Source organism: Salarias fasciatus, chromosome 6, assembly GCF_902148845.1.
Source record: "Salarias fasciatus chromosome 6, fSalaFa1.1, whole genome shotgun sequence".
NCBI lineage: Eukaryota > Metazoa > Chordata > Actinopteri > Blenniiformes > Blenniidae > Salarias > Salarias fasciatus.
In genome coordinates, this window is record NC_043750.1 from 9,872,199 (window position 1) to 9,891,710 (window position 19,512).

The window sequence follows — 19,512 nt, forward strand, 5'->3', positions numbered from 1 at the left end:
AATAACTTCCTGTTAAATCTTCTGGAGTTCATCCAGCAGCAGTAACTAAACTGTTCTGCAGCTTGTGGTGCTTCTGAAGTTGATGGCATTGTTATTTTTTTCCCCCTACTTTTCAGACAGACTCGTGTTTGAGTGTGAACGCAAAAGTTTTAAAGCACGTCAGACAGGTTTTTGCAGCAGCTTGCAGTGCGGTTGCTCAATAAGCCGGCGATCATCTTTCCGTTTCTCCTTCCTGCGAGAGAATTTGGAGCTAAACACAAAAAAGCCCTTTTTCGCCTGGTAGATCCAACCAGTTACATTTAAATATAGAAATTAATCTATAGCTTGAAATCTTATGCTCAATTTTTTTACGCATTGTACTGATTATATAAATCCAATAGTGTTTTTAGGCCTAAGAGATTTCTGTACAATGAATAATATTTCGGTGGTTAAAGAAAGGACAAAAATCAAACTGATTACTAAGAAACATTCTTTAATTTTTTTTTTTCCCTTTTCAAAGGAAATATTTAAGGATTTTTAAAGTTTTTCATCTTATACAAAACAGTATTGGTCTTAACGTTTACATCATTTGTATTAGAACATACTCGGACAATGTTGCAGGTCGACACGATTACAAAACGAACACAAAAAAAGGTAAAGAAACACCTTTGTACAAAAAGAAACGGAAAAAGACAAGCACCTGATTAAAGGTCAAAATGCCACCAATAATAAATAGCATTATCATTGAGTAGCTCACATCTGATAAAAGTGGAGAAAGTTGCCATCTTCTTTTTTAAAAAAAGGGGGGGAAAAAAATTGACGCCATTAAAATTGTGAGTAACCCTGACATTGGAAACTACAGGACCGGTCGAGTGCCGTTTGGATCGTACAGTTTATGAAACAAAGTCACGGGGATACAAAGACCAAAGATAAGTGTACATTTCCCTCTCATGCACAATACCCAGGCTCATCAGACTGGAGATCAAAAAGCCTCCCTAAAAATTCATGAGTGATTCCAGAGTGAGAGCAGACTTCAGTCGGAGCGCGTCGGACCGTGACTCTTTCCACCTGACGGGATCCGGCGGTGTGTTTTGTGCATATGTGTACCAGTGCAGCGCGTTTACCCAGAAGAGTTGCCTGCTCCTCCGGGAGTCGGATCAAAATATGGCAGCTGTTGTTATGGCTTAAAGTCCAGTCGAGTGGTTTTGGCTGGTCGCGTCGGACACGCTGTCCCACAGCTGCTGAGTGAAGGGATGAATGGTGGGGGGTGTGCACTGAGGACGAGGAGGAGGAGGAGGAGGAGGAGGAGCCTGTCGCTCCGCTCTCCTCTACCAGAGCTCAGGGACTTCAAACAGAGAGGTCGTGGATTCAGCTGTGAGGGAGAACAACAAAAATATAACTTCTAGTATCTGCATGTACATAAAACAAAGTAGAGCTGATTCGGACATTAGCAGTCGAAAATCTTGAAAGAAAAGCGCCACACACACCTTGAGCCTTCTTCTTGTTCTTTTGACCTTTCCTCCCCTGGACGGCTGAGGCCCGTTGCCAGGCGACGGTCCCTCCGGCGTCGTTACCGGGATCCACGGCCTCGGGACTGGCCTCTCCGGCGTCGGGGTCGGGACTCAACCCGGGCGAGTCCGACGCTCCTCTGCAGAAACACGGCAAGTGTGAGAAGCGGCAAACAAACGCGGGCGACAACGGACGAGTCCTGCTCGCCGACTCACGTCGTCTTCAGCCATCCCTCCGACGTCTTGCTCTCCACAGCCTCGGCATTTGAATGTCCGCTCGTATCTAGAAAAGCCACCAAACGGCACAAAAGGCTTCAGACTGGAACTGCGCGTGCAGCATTTATTATTATTCATGAAAGACACAGAACATGAGTAAAAGATAAAGCACAATGGAAGCGCCCCAGCTTTTACAGTCACTGTGAAATCCTGTTAAGTATAAACAACTTCAAGTCAACACAGAGGATTTCAGTGATAATTTCCAGGGCGTCTTGCTGTGATAATGTGTGTTTACACACTGCCGTCCGGATGAGAGAGCCGCTGCTGGTGTAAAATAAGTTATTCTATTGAATCCCAAACAAGGAAATGCCTGCGAGTGCACCACGGGACTCCAGACGCTCGAAAACCAAACTCGCCGCTTCGCTCTGAAACTATCAGATAGTTAAACCGATTCATTTTTGTCTCATAAATTAACAATAAACCTTCAGACTTACGGCAAAAAGTGAAGCAATTATTTATTTTTTTAAAATCTGATGGAGTTCCCCAAGTAGTGGGAAATCCACCGATCCTCATTCAGGAGCTCTTTTTATGCCACAATTCTCTCAGCCCTATTCAAAAATGCACAGACACCTAAAATGACTAAACTGGGATGAACGAGTGGAAACACGTCATCTGCTGCTTGAGTGACGTTTGTCTGCCGGAACACGGCCGCCGCTGAGCAGGTGGCCGTTAATAAAACACGAGAAGTGTGATGTTGGACAAATCATGCAGGCCTGCTGGAGTTTAACCGGGTAGTTTGTGATGATTATTCACAACGCCACCTGCCCGCTCCCTCAGGGCGCCGCGTACCTCTCACTGCTAAGTGCTTTCCTCGGGGAAAACCTGCGGCATGTAGCCACTAACGCAGTCGCGCACTCACACACCATCGGTTTTGATCTTCTTGCTTGCTGTGCTATCCGGGTATGAGTAGTTGCTCCAGCCGTCTGCAATCACACCCTCTTCAGACCCCTGCTCTCCTTGAGTGGGGCTGATGCTGCGTTTCCTGATCCTAAAGAGGAGAAAAACGAAGTTGGAGGATGTTTCCATTAGCGCGTCTCTGCTGAATTAATTAAATGGACAGCGCCGTTGTACCTGGCGTAGCCAAAGCCACCAGAAGCGCTGGAGGAGGTGTAGTGGGGTTTCCAGCTATCGTCTCCCCAGGTTTTGGGGGTCTGGCCGAGCTTCTCCTTCTCCTGCTGCCTCCCCTGGATGTACTCTGCGTACGTCTGGATCCTGTAGCTCTCTGCGTAGCGGCTGGTGTTCATAGCTGCGGTGGCGAGGGGAGAGGTTAGCCCGGCAGCCGGCGCTGGCCGCTGTGGCGGTCGGTCTCGAGTTCGCACGCTCACCGATCTGCACCTGGTCCGTCTGGCTCAGGCACACGAAGGCCGACGTGTCGTCGATCCATGAAACCTGGATGTTTCCTGGAGGAAAAAAGGACAGGAAGTGTGAGACGCATAACAAAACCAGCAGACTTCACATGGGCAAACATGTCTGACCGAAGGCACTGAAGAGCTGGTAGAGGTCGCTTGTCTTCCACTCCTTTGGGAAGGTGACGTACAGGACGTGGTCTCTTTTGGGCTGCACTGCATCAAAAAGAGAAAACATTTCAATGTATCAGATGAAATCAAAGCCGCATAAAGGCCTCCAGTGCGGCTGCGAACCCATCAGCAGGCTCCAACAACCTATTTAAATTCAAGACGCATCAAGATTTAGAGAAGGTAATCACGCATTTTCACTTACAGTCCGGCCCTGTGATGTTGAGGTAGGGTATATCTATAATCCTCATCAGGAAAAGCCTGGAGGAGAGAGATCCGATCAGTATTTAATGCCATTCCTGAGAGGGCAGCAGATTTAGGAGCGTCACTCACTTATTGAAGAAAGGCTCGACGAGTTTGGAGCGAGCCGAGATGTGAGCTTTGGGAGGAGTCAAGAAGGAACCTGCGAGGAGACGCAGAGGGAAACGTCTTCAGAGCGCTGCAGGGATCACTACCAACAGTTCACGCTTTCTTCATATTAATAATCACTTCTAGGACCTGTACAATTATTTCACTGCTTGATTTTGTGGCGTTCTATTAAAAAAAACCAGGTACTTCAGACTGAGTATTTGCTAGTTCTTCAATATTACTGCACACATTCCAAATGTTGGACATGCTGGTGAACAGTGTGTCAGCGGCTTGACGCTTGTAGTGAAGAAGCCCCGGAGGCTGCAGTAATGACGAGTACCGGAGTACAGAGAGAAATATTCTGATTCTCCACCTTCTGTTTTCAAATGTCACAGTTATCAGAAAGTCTGGGCGCTGAAGTTATGACAGGTATGCAGGCTGCTCCCGTCAGCAGCCAAAAGCCAGAAATATAAAGACTGACAGTTTTTCGAGTGGCTGTGAAAAGGTCTGCTAGAAAGATCTGGTCCAAACAAATATCAAACCATGCGAAGATGAGAGTCCAGTGGCTTTCAGATTAGTCAGTTTGGATCGGAGCTTCTTGGGGGCAAATTTCAGCCCATGAGCCTTATATTTAACAACCCTTTCAGGAGGTCATCCTGAGCGTTATTGAAAAGCTGAACAACACAGTCAATGTTTGGTGACATCCCCGATTCCATTTAGAATTAAAGAAGCTATTTCTGGCGTTACCCAGGAAGTTTGCCATGGAGATGAAGCACAGGCCGGTGATGTAGGCGTCGTATCCCGCCTCGTGGAGCTGCTCCTGGGCCGTGTCGTAGCTGGGGAACCCCTCTGCAGCTTCTAACCAGAGCAGCAGGAGGAGGAGGGGAACCGAAAGTGTCAGCAGGGCTTCAGAGGGTATTTAAACACGTTGCCTGTGCATCTACTCACCGACTTGTGGGGATTTAAATGGAGCCTCCTTCAGCTGCTTCTCCAGTTCCGCCAGAGACGTGTTGGTGATCAAGTCCTGAGAGAAAACAGGAAAAACCATCAACCGAATGCATCCAACGACACCGAGCAGCAGTCGCTAAACATCTCTGGCAGTATATAGAGAGGTTTGAACGAGATTTCAGAAAATGGATGTTGCAGCCAAGAAGAGGAGGAAGTTTTGGATTTATTTTAAGGAACAAAAAAAAACAAAAAAAAAAAAACATTTCAAACACTCATGATTAGAATCTGGCATTTAAAAAAAATGTTACGCTATCATAAAGGTTACTTCAGTTTACACGAGCATCAATGTTTAGGATTTAATCAAACCTGACTAATTCCAGTCCTCTTTCAACATGTCTCGCAAATCTGAAGATTTGTCCACAACGATGCAGTCTTCAGATGAACGAGGAAATATTTCCGACCTCATGTTACAGCTGCAAACTTACCAGAGAAGTGTCAATATCACCCACTTTTATTATTTTGGAACAATAGAACAAATTGAATCTCATGTTGAGAGCGTCAGCTATTTCCTGGAGTTGCACCACTAAGGCATAATCATAATTAATTGTATAAACGCTTTTAATAAAGCCTACTTGAAACCATAATCGGCTTTGCTGCTCAAGTATGTTGACACAGGAGAAATTTGAGCACAGCCGCTCTCGGCGTAATGACACAGCTCAGATTGCTCATTCACAGTTTCACTTCGAGTCCACCTGCAGATCCGTGTCGGAGCGCGTCGACTACATTCATTCTACGGCGCTTAAAGAAATGACGAACCTTAAACGGCTGAGTGGAAGCCATCAGCTTCGTATCCAGAAGTCTGCAATTGAGCAAGCAAAAAGCATCACAGCAAGAAAAACAACAGCCGTCCTCTGTAAACACATTCAAAGACGAGAATTTACCTCGGGAAGACACACATCGTGACTTCTTTAAAGTCTTGAAGATCCTGCAGGGAACAAATAAAACACAGGGTTTGTTCAGTCAACGTTCCCCCCCCCCCCCCCCCCCCCCCCCCCCCTGTACTTCATGTGATAAAACAACCTGGTACCTCTGGCAGGGGGCAGTAGAACTGGTGGATGGTGTGCATCACATCCAGGAGCATGTTGTGGCCGACCACCAGCTTGCCCTGTGCACAAGACTCAAGGATTCAGGCTTAAAAGACGGAATAACCACAGTGAAAAGATCAAAAACAGCTTCATCAAATGAAACGAGACTGACCGACTTCCAAAAACGGTGTGTTCACACAAACAGTGACTCACAGATTTGGAGATGGCGTGGATGACCCTGGAGAAGCCTACAGCGTCATTCAACTCCTCCTGATGGGGGAAATAATGCGACAAACCATCATATAGTAGGATCTTTAGTCAGATCCTGTTGACATTTATTCACCGGCTCTGGAAGAGACGAGCAGAATAACCTGAAGTCTGAACTCACCTGCTCCCGCTCCAGCTTCTGCTGCTCCCTCCGCTTCCTCTCCTCTTCATCAACCTTACTGACCTGGATGAACCGTTCCTTCTGCTCACAAGCAAATGATATCAGTTATCCTACAGGAAAACAAAGGGGTTTTACAAAACGGATAAAAATAAAACCATTCGCTCACCTTTTCCGTTTCTATCGTTTCCACATGAAGACCCTTCGGAAACCTGTGATGCGCAAGAAATGTTAATCAATTCAACACAGAAGCACAACAGAATGGAGAGCAGCTTGGAGAAACTCACTTCCGGTTCAACGTCTGGTATATAAGCTTCCTCTGAAACCTGGCCAGCAAAAAAATAAATAAATAAAAAAAAATTAAATAACTCACATTGCAAATATTCCTTGAGTAATAAAGAAATTCTTACCCAGTGCACGGGTCCAGGTCCAAAGTCTTCTCTGAGTTACTGAAGAGAGCTTCAACCTTTTCTCTGGAGGTGTAAAGAACGGAAAGACAATGATTAAGATTAACAAAACAGCAGCCTGGTGAGAAACATCCTTTATTCAAAAAGCCAAGAACTCCTCCTGCACCAGTCTGGGGCAATAATCTCATCCAAGCTGTCATCTTCGTACGCATGCAGACAAAAACACACCTGCTTCCTGACGTGAAAGCGTTCACGTCTGAGTGGCTCGGAGGCCTTCAGGAGGAAGAAGCAGCACACCACACTTACACCACTCTGTTGATGAAGTCCTTGTGCTCGTCGGGTACGTGCGCCGGGCCTTTGGAGGACGAGGGGGAGACGAAGGACGGCGTCCCGACGCCGTTGGCTTGCTGATTCCTCCTCTCCTCCGTCTGCTCCCTCAGCTGGGCCTCCTCCTCCTGGTTCAGGTACGGGATCCCTTCATGAAGCGACACAGTCCAGTTCACCAAGCGGTTCGTGCCAAGTAGCTAGCGTCAATTAATATGCTGAAATATGCCGCGTCGGGCATCGATGCACATTACAATCAATGTATGGGCTCGCTACCTGGTGTTAAACAAAACAGTATAATGAATTTATTCTTTGACGCAGAGCTCTGTGACTCACTGAAGGTCAGGGCTGCCAGTTCTGTGAATTAATTCCACTGATAAATCGTCCATTAAGAGGCAATGCAAGAACAGCTTTACTCAACATCCATACCGTTGTCGGACTGCGATGCTGTGATTCATAAATAAAGACAACCTCATCTTTCTGAGGAAGTGACTCCATTCAAGTCTAAGATTTCTAAAGTCTGTAGGCAAATGGAAAATGGCATACTATTCCAGTCGAGACGACTGCACTGCTTCCCTTAATCTGAATTGTGATGTTTGTCAATGAGTCAGCCGGCTGCGCCGAACTCATCTCCATACCTACATCGAATGAAACCGAGCGTCGAGATGGCACGAGGACATTTTAATGCAGAGGCTCGGGGGTTTGTATCACTATCGAGACAATTTATTCAGATGGAGATCTCATGTTAAATACTGGGGATAAGTGAGGCTTATCTGTAAAAGACACTGCTTTGCTCTGGGAATTCAACTGTGTGATGAGAGATTGAGCGAGCACGTCAGAATTTCAGCATTTCCTTTTTTGGTGTTTAGAAGCGACTGATTGTTGACATGTCACCAGAACAATTAACTACAAACCAATCTAACCAGAAAACACCTTGTGAGAGCTACAAAAACCATAGTTGAAATGGCGTGCATCTATTTTTGAGGATGAAAAAAAAGATCCAAAATATTGTTTACAATAATGCAACTGCTTCAACTTCAGGATTAAAACTTGGTTGTCTATTCACTGCACAACTGTCAACTGTACTGAATCTTCTGCAGGAGAGACGCGCTGCAACAGAAACTTCTTCATATTTAAAGATCCCCTCCAGACATGCTGAAACATTTATAAACAAAACACCATCTTGTCTACTTAAAATGGATTTTTACTGAGCACTGAAGAGAGTAACCTCATTACAAACAGGATTAAACCTCATTTTATTTTATTATCGACATAAGGTCAAAAAAAAGAACCAAATAAAATCTCACATCGCTGATTTGGAAGCAAGATGCAAACAAAATAAGCCTGAAGGATGTAAAAAAAATTCTGCATGTCTTTCGACACTCACCGTGACAGAACACCTTGTTGAAGTCAAATCCCTGACTGGCCAAGAAATCAATGCTGGAACTCTGAAAACGACAAAACCCTGTTCATGTCACATTTTCTTTGACCTTTCTGCAGCAGTCCAGGCTTCTACCAACACCTGAACCCCCCAGAGCACCAAGAGCACCAAAAACAAAGCAATTCTACCAAGACACAAACCGAACCCCAACATCGACTTACTTGACAGATGAACTTTATGTCAGGCGAAGTTCTGCTGAACGGTTTGGGGAATATATAAAAGTTAAAAGTCTTTGTGATATACCTGTCAACAGAGAACAAGAAAGAAGAAAACCGTAAAGATGGGTGGAAACTACTCAAGTTCCTGCACGCAAATCATGACAAACCGATGGCTTTTATTAGTCAAGAAGTTTATAAATATTAGCCTAAAGCTGAAAAATAGTGTGTTTGACACAAAATGATCCAAACCGAAGCAGTTTACATTGTTAATGTGCTTAAATACATTTTAATATTGAAAAAAGAAAAGAAAAACCCAATTATTTTCCCAAGTTGGAAGAGCACCATGTTTGTGTTGCATTAATTCAAAGTGTGCATTTTAACATCGGACATAACAGGAATAACCTTGAGTAATGGTTCAAGGTAAAAATTCTATTGATCTGCCTCTTCATGGCCTACATTGGCCTTTTGATTATTTCTGCCTATCTATAATGATTAACCACTTCAACTGCAAACATTTAATGTTTACAGCAGTTGCAAATTTCCAAAAACTTCAGTCGAATTTGCAAAAAGTGCATCAGTGCAGGAAACTGGGAGGCTGTTAGATCTGTCTGTGGCTTATAGCTAATGGCCCGTCTAATAATCCAGCCATGGGATTTGAAAATAAAGGAGTCAGGATCCACTTGTTATTTCACGCAAGTCTCAAACCAAATGGGAACTGTGATTCTCTTCCTAATAAAGGGAGAAGGGAGGTGGGAGGTATTGCATGCTCAGACGTTGTCAGACTTAGATTTGTGCAAGTCAGAGACAAATCACAATAAGAAATTTTCTGGAATTCAAAGCAGATCTGTGAAAACTCCTTGCTTTTACTTTAAAGGCTCATATAGGTGTTCACAGAACTCTGCAACAGTTCAGTGCAACTCTGCAATAGTGAAGAGAGGGTCCACAGCATTTGTTAGCAGTAAAGGGGTGCTCATAATTAAAATAAAATAAAAATCAATAACAAAACCTCTGGGATTGCACAGAATATTACACATTCATCTCCACTGTAATGTGGACACAGTGAGAAGATCTTTTCACTGAAGTTTCAATTGAACTCTTTTTCAATGTTGCAAAAATCACAAGCACAAAAATAAAGGGGAGTAAAGAGAAGGAAAAAAAAACACAGATGGTGGAAACTTTAAATGTACCTAGCCACAGTTAATTTAAAGCAGTTTAAAGTAGGGGCAATAGAATGTCCAAGCACAAAGACCTCAACAAATACCACTTGAATGAGTGCCGTTTACACAATATCAAACAATATAAATGTATGTTTCATTAATGCATGCAGTAAACTGGAAGACATCATGATAACACTGCCATGTTTTGTTTGTTGTTTGCTCTCTGATGCTCAGACTTTGCGTGTTCAAATACAGGTTGTACACAGATAAACAGGCCGATTGGCACAATAGCCACCTGTTGGATTTAGCCCTATTATGCAACGCAGAAAGATAAAACAGAATATATAATCTAAATCACATTTTACTCACTTTGACTTGGTCTGATCGTACTTGAACGTGCACAACCCAAACTGGAACAGGAGGAAATCCATCGAGTGCTGGGGAACAGAAAACAGTTTTAACATCAGCAGGACATGTGTTTCTGTGTGACTGACTGCAGGAGAACCCTGCTGACCTTCTTCAGCTTGGTGTAGCGCTCCTCTGGTGTGTCCAGTCCGTTGGTGAGCGCACTGACATTAGGACCGTCACTGATGCCTGGAAACACCGAACACATGTCAGCCTGCATCACGAGCGCCCTCCACCGCAACGCGTCCGACGCGATTACCTGAAAACTCCCCATCGATGGCGAGGAAGTCCGCGTCTTCTATGGCGCTGTACACCGTGTTTAAGCAGTCCTTATAGTCTGGAAAGGACGACAAGAGTGCGTGGAGAGGAGCGTGTTAGCGGAACGAAGAGAGCGTGTTAGCCTGCAGCGGAGCACCAGCTAGCTAGCAACACAAACACGGTGGAAATGTCAATTCTGCTTAAAATGCATAACACGTCACTGCATTAATGCACGCTATCGGAATGCACATAGACAAATACACAACGCAGTGCACAAAAGCTGGACGTCTACTCACTTCTGCGTGTTACCTCCATCCCTGCACAATGACTGAACCGGCTGACAGCTAACGCTAGCTAGCTAGCACCGCCGCTGGCTTTTAACCGTGTCAAACACTTCCGGAGCCACGACGCCGAACCGTGCGCGAGACCCCGAGACACCTCATCTGATCTGAAATAACTTTTAATTTTATAAATAATGTCTTTCAGTAATTATGTTTTTAATTTACAAAAGGAATGGAAAATGAAACTTTATTCTTTTATATTTATATTTTAAATATTATATTTTTTTATAGTTATTTATATTAATTATATTTTCACTCCTTATCGCCTTTATCATGTTTCCTTTAAGATTTAATTTGTCATCATGAACACATCACAACTTGACACTTAAAATTCTTAAAAACTTCAGACAATGTTATTACTGTGAACATTTTAATAATTTTTCCAAATCAAATTGTTTAATGAGAATAAATTTGACTTCACTTTCTTCAATTAATTTCAATATTAGCACAACAACAAACTAAAACCTAAAATCCACAAAAAATAAAGAAAGAAATAAAGAAAAAACTTCACAAATGAATGATTGTGTGTTGTAGTGACACATGTGGCAGTACCAGCAGACAGCATTATCAGAAAGAAAGAACACAAAGAAGTTCAGAAGTGCCAAGAGTTGAAGAAACAGCTGGGACAGATGTGGAGAGTTACAGCTGACATAATCTCTGTAGCAATAGCAGGAGTAGTGAGAGCACTTGGGGAGAGAGTAGCAGATCCTATCAGAAGTTTCCCTCCAGAAGACTGCAGTCCTAGAAACTGCTAAATCAAGGAGACCACAGTCAGTAAAGGGCTCACATTTCTCTAAAGAAATTAAGTAAAAATAGTGAAATCATCTCAATAATCAGATTCAAGTGTGTGTGTGTTATAGGTCTTGGCACTGGATTAAGATCCCCAGTTCATGAATTTGGGCACAGTGCCTTTCTGAATGCACTCTGCCATTGTCCATAATCAGCTGGGATTGGTTCCAGAGGATTCTGGCCCTATAACACAGAATACAAGATGGATCGAAGTTACATTTTAACATTTTAAAACAACTTAAAATCATAGAAAGGCTCAGGCACTGAGATTCCAATTCTCTGAAGTCTCTAGATATCCATCAACGTCCATTTAAACTTTATTCAAATGAAATAATAATTCTTCATTTATTCTGCTTATGTCTTTTTAGCATTTTTGTCTTAGATATATTTCACGTGCTACTTAATTTGAAGAGAGTGTTCTGGATTCATTTCTCAAAGTTATAAATGTCCAGCGCTAACATTAACACTCACAATCCTTCTCATGTGAGCTATTTTGCAAGCGTGTTTGCACTTTTGGCATCTCTCTCTGTATGTCGTCACTTTATTTGCTGTTTTCTTGTTTACATTCATAGAGAGTCATATATTTACTGATGTTAGAATTCTTCTCAGACAGGATTCGCAAAACTTCACGATGCCTCTCCTCTCCAGGTAAGCAATGCGGTAAACATTCTTTGTTTTCCTGATCCTGCAGGAAATTACACAGAGTTAGAATTGTGAAAGCAGGGGCCGCTGGGCTCACGCATGTGGGAGACCCACCCACTCTTCCTCGGCCCACGTCAAACAACAAATCACAAAAGAACCAGAGACTACAGACAGAACTTTTCGATGGGTTGTGTGTTCTTCTTGCAGATGTCCTGAAACGTCACAGGTCGCACCACGGTTACTTTGCATACTGTCTTTATTTCTCTGCATTTTAGACGTTTCTGTATTGCGTTCACATATCTTTGTAGTTGTTCTGCAGCCCATATTGGTTGCATTACTTTCCTGCCCACTGTGACTCATAACTTCCTATTAATTTATATTTCCTTGTAGTCATTCTGTGTCAACTTTAGGTCATGTTACACATAAGCTCTTTTGCTGTTGTTTTGATTGTTGGTATCTCTTTGAAATTTGGTTGTTTTGCAGTGCTGCTGCATTTGTGTCTCATTTTATAGTTCTTATGGTGGCTTTGAGATTGTTTTGTGGAAAAAATTTAACTGATCTGACTTTCTGCTCATTTTATGCATTTTTTTTGTTAGTGCTTCACATTATTACAACATTTGCAGTGAATGGTTGTTACATCTGAGATTTACCAGAGCCTGTGGCAGAGCCAGAGTGGGGGCAAGGGGGCGGTCGCCCCAGGGCCCACAAGGTCATAGAGCCCCTTTTCATGTGGTGTGTTCACATTTAGTCGTAAATAAATTATTATAATAAAATGTGCAGTGTGTGCGAGAAGGTATACGCATTTGAGTGTGGGCTCCAATTTGCCAATTCTTACATTACGACTGTCCATGAACGCATCAGAGCTGTAAGCCAGCGCTGATTGGCTGTGCGGCATGAACGAGTTTTTTCTTTTGCACTTGATCTGAACTCTTTGGAGGGAAGTTCAACAGTATGAAAAAACACTATGCTAGCCGCTAGCGGTACTACCCAAAACCTAACATCGGAGCCACTGTTGAGTCAGTGAAACCTTCAAAAATATTATCTTTATCAGAATGCTGTGGTCTTAAACATCTGGCTATTGGAATGTGCCTTGTGTACAAAAGATCGCCGAGTCTATTTTTTTTCTAATATACGTGAATTCCAAAAGCTATAGATAACTATGTCTATATCTATCTGAATAGATTGTGTAATTTTAGACCAGCTGTGTTCATTTTATATTTAAGCTGTATCAAAGATGGTACAGATGTAGCCAGTGACATTTTATCTGAGATTTCAGCACCATGGACAGCGGACGCTCTGAGATTGACACCTGTCAGGCTGCATTTGTTTGTATGTGTGTGTGCGTGCATATGTGTATTTGTTCATCAGAACAAGTTTGTGAACTGTTTTGTGACTTTATTCTGCTTTCTGAGGCATATAGGTTTGCTTGGCTCAATTAAAGTGAGCATTAGTGTGTTGTTTGATGGTAGGATGAGCTATTGGTTGAATGGTAAAATTACTATCATAAGGGCCCGTCGAGAATGCTCCGCCCCCTCTGTACTGAGACCCACGCTCCGCCTCTGACCAGAGCACTTCGGTCAATTTACCCTGTACATCCATTCATTATTTCCCTCAAACGTCGATTCAAAAACAAGATTGATTGGTGAATAAAAGCCTTAAATTTGATAACATTATCAAACTATTCAATTCATGCACCCACCAGGATCTGGGGGTGCTACATTGGATTTAAGGTGGATTTTAATGCCTGAAGGTGGGCTCTGTGGCTCTTAACCGTATCTTCTACACTAACAATGTTTGTGCTGCAGGGTAGTGACTCAAGTTGGTCTGTTCTCTGCAATTATTATCCACATTTTGCTTTGCGAGATGGACATAAAATGTATTTTTCTAAGAGAAAATGTCTTCGGGGTGAAAGTTAAGGTGAAGTGTTCTTCCTCTGAAATGCAAAGGTGGCATTTTACAGAGTGTAGACAAGAACCCCTTTTAAAATACTGAGAGAAAGTGAAAGTCTGCAGCTTTTATGCATACCGTTTTCTCCAGAGATGTAAAGCTGTGGTGTTACATTTGTTCTTTTAAGAGAATCTTGCAAATGTGAAATATCAAATCGCTACCAAAAATGAGGCATTTCTCTGCTGGGCAGAAAATTCTCTTTAAAAAAAAAAAAAAACCCTCCACAGATTTCTTGCCCACTGAGAAGCTGTATCTTATTTGTTTATATTTACAGAGTTTTATCATCATATAAATTAGGATTGAGAAACACCATGCACAATCCTTTATTTAACCACATATTGATATGAACACAGTGAAAAGACGAGAGCATTATATTATAATTACAAACCCTGTGACTGTGATCAAACTGATCACACTGTGAAAGAAAGAAAAAAATCAGGATGACTCACAAAGGTATCACACAAAAAATTATTCTCAGAACCTGACATGCCGAGGAGAGCTTACATAAGAGCTAAATGATAAATCCAAATCATTTTTTTCTTTTGTTGAATACTGCAACTAAACATGAGAATATGAGAGAGCATTGTGTGTGCTGTAAGTTGAGCGGAGCGTGTGTGAATCACATGTGATGACGGCAATAACTCTGTGTTCGAACGACCTTTAAGGTGTCACTTCACATTTGCTGTCACGGGTTGTAAAGTGTGAGACAATAACACACGGTTTGTTGTGTTTGATCAGAGATGCCACATCAGACAGATCGGCTGCACCTGGAATGGTTACTGCAGTTCTGAGGGAAAAAGAAACAGAGATAAACGGTCTCTCTCCCAACATGTCATTAGATGTTGGTTCTTCTAAAGAACGATGACTTTCTGGGGAGAAATCCGTTTTTCTTCTATCCATCTATCCTCTGTCTTTGTGTTGAGGGTTAATGGGAACTTCCTTCTGTTTATACTGACAGCAGACAGATGTCACAACAACTTTTCATTAATACATGAAGAAAAATATAAATACAACAAACATTTTCTCATGAGACAGATGTAGCACAAGAATAGTCAATATATACGATGTTAGAAATGTACATTTTTACATGATAAAAATACCCTGATCCATGGAGCGAGAGGTGATATTTTCACATTCGAACAGGAGTCGTCTGTACAAAGAAGAACAGCGCCGTTGGTTCGACTCTGACTATTTTCTGCCCTTTTACACGCCAGACATTCTGAATCTCGCCGATCTCAGATGCATAACAGGTGACAGCTGCGTGAGTCCACGGCTATTACACCATGGTGTCGGCTGGCCCTTTCTGTCAGTCACTGCCGTGAGACCGGCTTGGTCTTTAGTGTTTACTGACAGGTGGTAATTTAAAAGAAAAAAAAAAGGAACGAGGAGCATTAAGTGTTTGAATGGGGAGCTGGGTCTCCAGAACAGTCTGCTGCCGATTCTTTAAATATGTTTCTTCCTTGAATTCTTCATGATGCACTGAGCGTATCAGACATGTCCGATGAAAATCGGGTTTTCAGATATATTGAAGACGATCAGGCATGTGATCCATGTAATCTATGCAGTCGTGATATTATGCAGTGACTCTTTGTCTTCTATTCCCACTTCATCCAGGACTTCATTTCTGCACAGCAGTGTCATAAACTGTGAGCGACTTCAAGGGTACCAAGTAATATGAACACACACACATCATTTTGGGGACCCTGCAGGCTCCCATGGCGCCGATGAGAACTGTGTAGGTTTGCAGTCATGTCGTAGGATAGGAAGGAAACCCGAGTAGGTTCAAGGGGAACACGCAAAGTCCACACAGAAAATCCCTGTCAGTTCATATCAAGAACCTTCTTGCTGCTCTGCGGAGTCACTGCTGAGACTGCTCTGAGATGTATTCCATGAAGATGAAAGTTTTTCATCTCAGCCTAAAGGTTTGAGAGCCAGGCTGTATTTAAGGGACTTGAACCATGTCAGCAGGCAGTGAAATGCCCCCCGCGGTGCAGCAGCATCCCTCGCCGTGGGCGTCAAGCCCACATTCCTTTCATTTGACATTCATCTGGAGATCAGCTTTTTTCTCTCGGCATATGAAGGTTTTTAGTCACCTCGCCACAGATACGGCTTTATCTGCCCTGATCTCATCTCAATGAGCCTGGGTTTTTTATAAAAAACTTTTTGGATCAGTATTGTTCCTGTTGTTATCCGCCTGGCTCAATCAGGACGCAGTGTTCACAGTGAAAACTCTGCGACTTTAAGAGGAATTCCATGTTTGACAGATTGAGGCTGCTTCGTTTAGCTCTGGCTAAACTCGAGCCGTCTTTTTCTCATATGGAGTGGGGTCTGCAGACTTCGACCCTATCCCCTCACACTGAAAGTGCTTGAATGAATCACTTTGCTGATTCAAATCACTTCATTCACTTCAGTTCAATCTAAAGAGTCGCTGACTCTGTAGTTTTTTCACTTTTTCACCCCCACAGCTCAGCTGTTTCATTACTGTTCAAAGGCACTGCGGTTCACACGGCTGATAATAATTCAGATTGCCTTCAGTTCAGTGGTATCTCCAGTCTGCCGTTCTGTCAAACTGTTGAGCTCAGTTCAGTCCAAAAACCCCCACGAGCCTGCCAAAGCCTCTGCAAGCGTCGCACATGGTGTTAAATCATATTTATGACCATCTTACAACATGATGACTGTTCTGCTTTTAATGAGGAGGTAATGTCCTGGCCTGCTAATGACCAGAGAGTCATTAACTCAGGCAAAGCAAATACATCTCACTCTCCAAGCAGGAGTCAAATAAGCATTGCTGTTTAGTTATATCAGGAAAACATAAAAGAAATGCAAGATAGTGAACTTTATTTCTTAATGTAATGCAAATCTTGATCAGCATTTAGAGGTTTCCACCCCTTGAAAAGTCTATCAGAGATACAGCAAAGCCATTTTTATGTATTATACAGCACCAGAAAACAAATATGAAAATCCAAATGATTCATATACAGTTCAACAGTGATTTAATGCTTTTTTTTGAGTTGACTAAAACTGGATTCGCATGCATGGCTGGACTAAAAATATCATAGAAATGGCTCAAGGGAAGTTTCTTCTCTAAACTGTAAATTAAATGTGATCAAATTTTATCCTTATGCCATCAGTAAAACAGCCATTCTTAACGAGCTCAGCACCAAATGAGAAAGCTACCGACAGTTCAAGCCTTTGGCGTTCACCGTGAACATGTCAGTTATACATGAATGCAGAGCTGTGTGTTGCTGTGTTGGTTAGCACTTTTCCCTCACCGCAACATAACCCTGGTTCGATTCCAGGCTTGGGGGCTCTGTGCACGCACTATCCATGTTTCCGTGCACATGTGTGAGTTTTCTCTGCTTTCTTCCCACAATCCAAAGACATGAGTTAGATCAGGTGTGAATGCAGAGCTTCCTATGACCCTGTTGGATGAAGCAGTGGAAGGTGACTGTATTGATCACGTATGTGCTTGTAAGCCACTCCTGGCCGCCACTGGAGGGCGCTGCACTCCAAACGTTGAGGTGATTTGTACTTTCTGTCAGACCCACTCAGATCTGGAACCCTGCATTTGTGAGGACATTCCCTGACAGAACTCCTGACCTCAGGCCTCACTCCGACGTTCCTCTACATCTGTTTGAATCCTGAACAAGGAAACACAAAGTCAGTCCTCAAACACCCTTAGAAAAGCATGAAAAAGTGAGGAATTGTAAATATCCTGACATTGGTAATCTATAAGTCAGTTGATCCTCACGAAGACTGATGCGCACATACATGCACGCGCACATGCACAGGTGCTTGAATTCTCTAGAAAATCTCTCTGGCCCCACATTTTCTTCCTCCCGTTTCCATCAAAGCCTTTTTACCTTTCACAGTCAAAAGAAGCACAATAGGGAAGCCACAGACCGGCCGACTCCAGAAGTCAATGAAAGAATGAAATGCAGCCGGGGTGAAGGATGAGCGGTGGGAGGAGAGGCAGAATGGGTGGGAGCCAGACGGGGAGCGGCAATTTGAAGAAAAAGCACGCTGAGGGGAGGCCATTAGCATCTGTCAAGTGAGCGTGTCCATTGTTTACCGTTCCAACCAGGAGACATCTCAGCAATCAACCTTTTTTAGAGCTCAGCAATTGAAGCGAGGCCGCGGGGAGATGGAAGAGGTGAAGAGGGAAAATTGAGAACATTGGATGAAGGTTAGGGCCGGGGATTTGCAATCCAGCAGGTACGAAGGAGAAACAGAAGGAGCGCAGGAAAAAGGAAAGCGTCGGGTTGCGATGTGACAGTTAGTGGTTCAATAAACATTTTCCCACCTGTCACACACATGCAAACACGCAGGGAGCGAGGGGAGCTCGCGGTTGTGTAACCTGCTCAGACAGTTGTGTTATTGCTGCCCTAATCATGCGTGAGATTAGGTGGCAGAACACAAGCAAAAAAAAAAGAAAGAAAGAAAGAAAGAAAACCCTGCTATTATTGACATGTCCCATGATACACACACACACACACACACCCATACACACACACACACACACACACTGTATAAGCTGGTCCTCCAGTGAATAGAAACTGATTTGCTTTCAGGCCAAATAGAGGACTGAGTGTGTGGTTTATCACGCTGTAATTGCAGGGTGGAGACGGAGAAAGGAGCAGACGTATGGCTGTGAGAGGGATGAAAGTTTTCCAGAGTTGTGCAAGTGTAACAGATAAGTAAGAACAAAGAATAAATTGATGGCAATTTGGGGAGAGGAGCTTTGCCGGCTGCCTGCCGCTGGTCTGGGTCTTTGTTTAAAACAGGGGCTGTGGGAGGATGAGGGGTTTGACTCGGGCGAAAGGAAGAGAGAGCTGGAGTGAATCTCAGCTGTGGGGACGAGGAGGAGGAAGCCTCACTCTCTGAGGTGAGCCTTTGAATTTATACACTCATTTCCATCACTGTAACGGAGAGAAATGACATCACTTATAACATTTTGGATGCTAAAATCATCGCACTTAATCAAAGCGACGCGGCCCGTTCGGAAAATTACAGCCATTTCCCATTTGTTTGCTGTCAGACTGACTGCGAACTGACACCAAACACATACTCAACCGCTCAAGATCATATAGCCTGACTGAGTATTTATTACAGGGGCAGATCAAACGGTGCTTTGAGAACATCTTTATTCTGGAGTCCGATTACCTCAAAATGACACAAATGAACATAAATGGTTTCTGCTGGACCAGCTCCTAATGCTGGAGTAAATCATTGGGCTGTTCCAGAGAAGGACTGACCAGTGCAGTGAATCTTAATTCATACGTTCGTCTCATAAACAACAATGTCCAAGTTTTGGTTGAGTGAAACAGACAATCACACACGCACACACACACTCTCACATGCACACGTGCAGGACGATTAAAGGCAAAAGTCAGCCTCAAGCACAATGTTTTTTTTAGACTGGGAGAATGGAGAACACTCCTCATGTGAAGAGAACATGCTTATTAAACACAGAAAGGTGCTCAACCATATTTAAAACCAGGATATTTTCACTGTGAGCCGAGTGTGATAACCACTGCACTTCTGTGTGTTAACTGAGTCTATTAAACACTTAAGTTGCATAATGGAGCCAAAACTGTGGA

The 19,512-nt window shown here is 43.2% G+C and overlaps 1 protein-coding gene across 2 annotated transcripts; it reads right to left on the reverse strand.

Annotated features, from left to right (window-relative positions):
• Positions 1 to 455: 455 nt before the first annotated feature.
• Positions 456 to 10,577, reverse strand: parn (poly(A)-specific ribonuclease (deadenylation nuclease)). Of its 2 annotated transcripts, none has more exons than XM_030094735.1 (26): positions 10,490 to 10,577; positions 10,195 to 10,272; positions 10,045 to 10,124; positions 9,900 to 9,967; positions 8,377 to 8,458; positions 8,162 to 8,222; positions 6,757 to 6,925; positions 6,454 to 6,516; positions 6,331 to 6,369; positions 6,213 to 6,255; positions 6,047 to 6,127; positions 5,872 to 5,928; positions 5,661 to 5,738; positions 5,515 to 5,558; positions 5,390 to 5,432; positions 4,574 to 4,649; positions 4,373 to 4,483; positions 3,611 to 3,680; positions 3,483 to 3,538; positions 3,239 to 3,325; positions 3,089 to 3,163; positions 2,835 to 3,009; positions 2,627 to 2,745; positions 1,704 to 1,770; positions 1,467 to 1,627; positions 456 to 1,351 (listed from the first exon to the last, which is right to left on the reverse strand). In XM_030094735.1, exons 1-26 carry the CDS (start codon positions 10,506 to 10,508, stop codon positions 1,308 to 1,310), a joined length of 2,046 nt encoding a protein of 681 aa, XP_029950595.1. In that variant the 5' UTR covers positions 10,509 to 10,577; the 3' UTR covers positions 456 to 1,307. The 2 variants fall into 2 exon arrangements, with proteins under 2 accessions (XP_029950595.1, XP_029950594.1); XM_030094734.1 differs by having other exon boundaries at positions 2,627 to 2,751.
• Positions 10,578 to 19,512: the final 8,935 nt, after the last annotated feature.

Coding starts and splice junctions, on each gene's coding strand:
- parn (XM_030094734.1), bottom strand. Junction 6,926..8,161: donor CAACAAGGTGTTCTGTCACG/GTGAGTGTCGAA, acceptor CGCTTCATGAAG/GGATCCCGTACCTGAACCAG. Junction 6,128..6,212: donor AAACGATAGAAACGGAAAAG/GTGAGCGAATGG, acceptor GCTTGTGAGCAG/AAGGAACGGTTCATCCAGGT.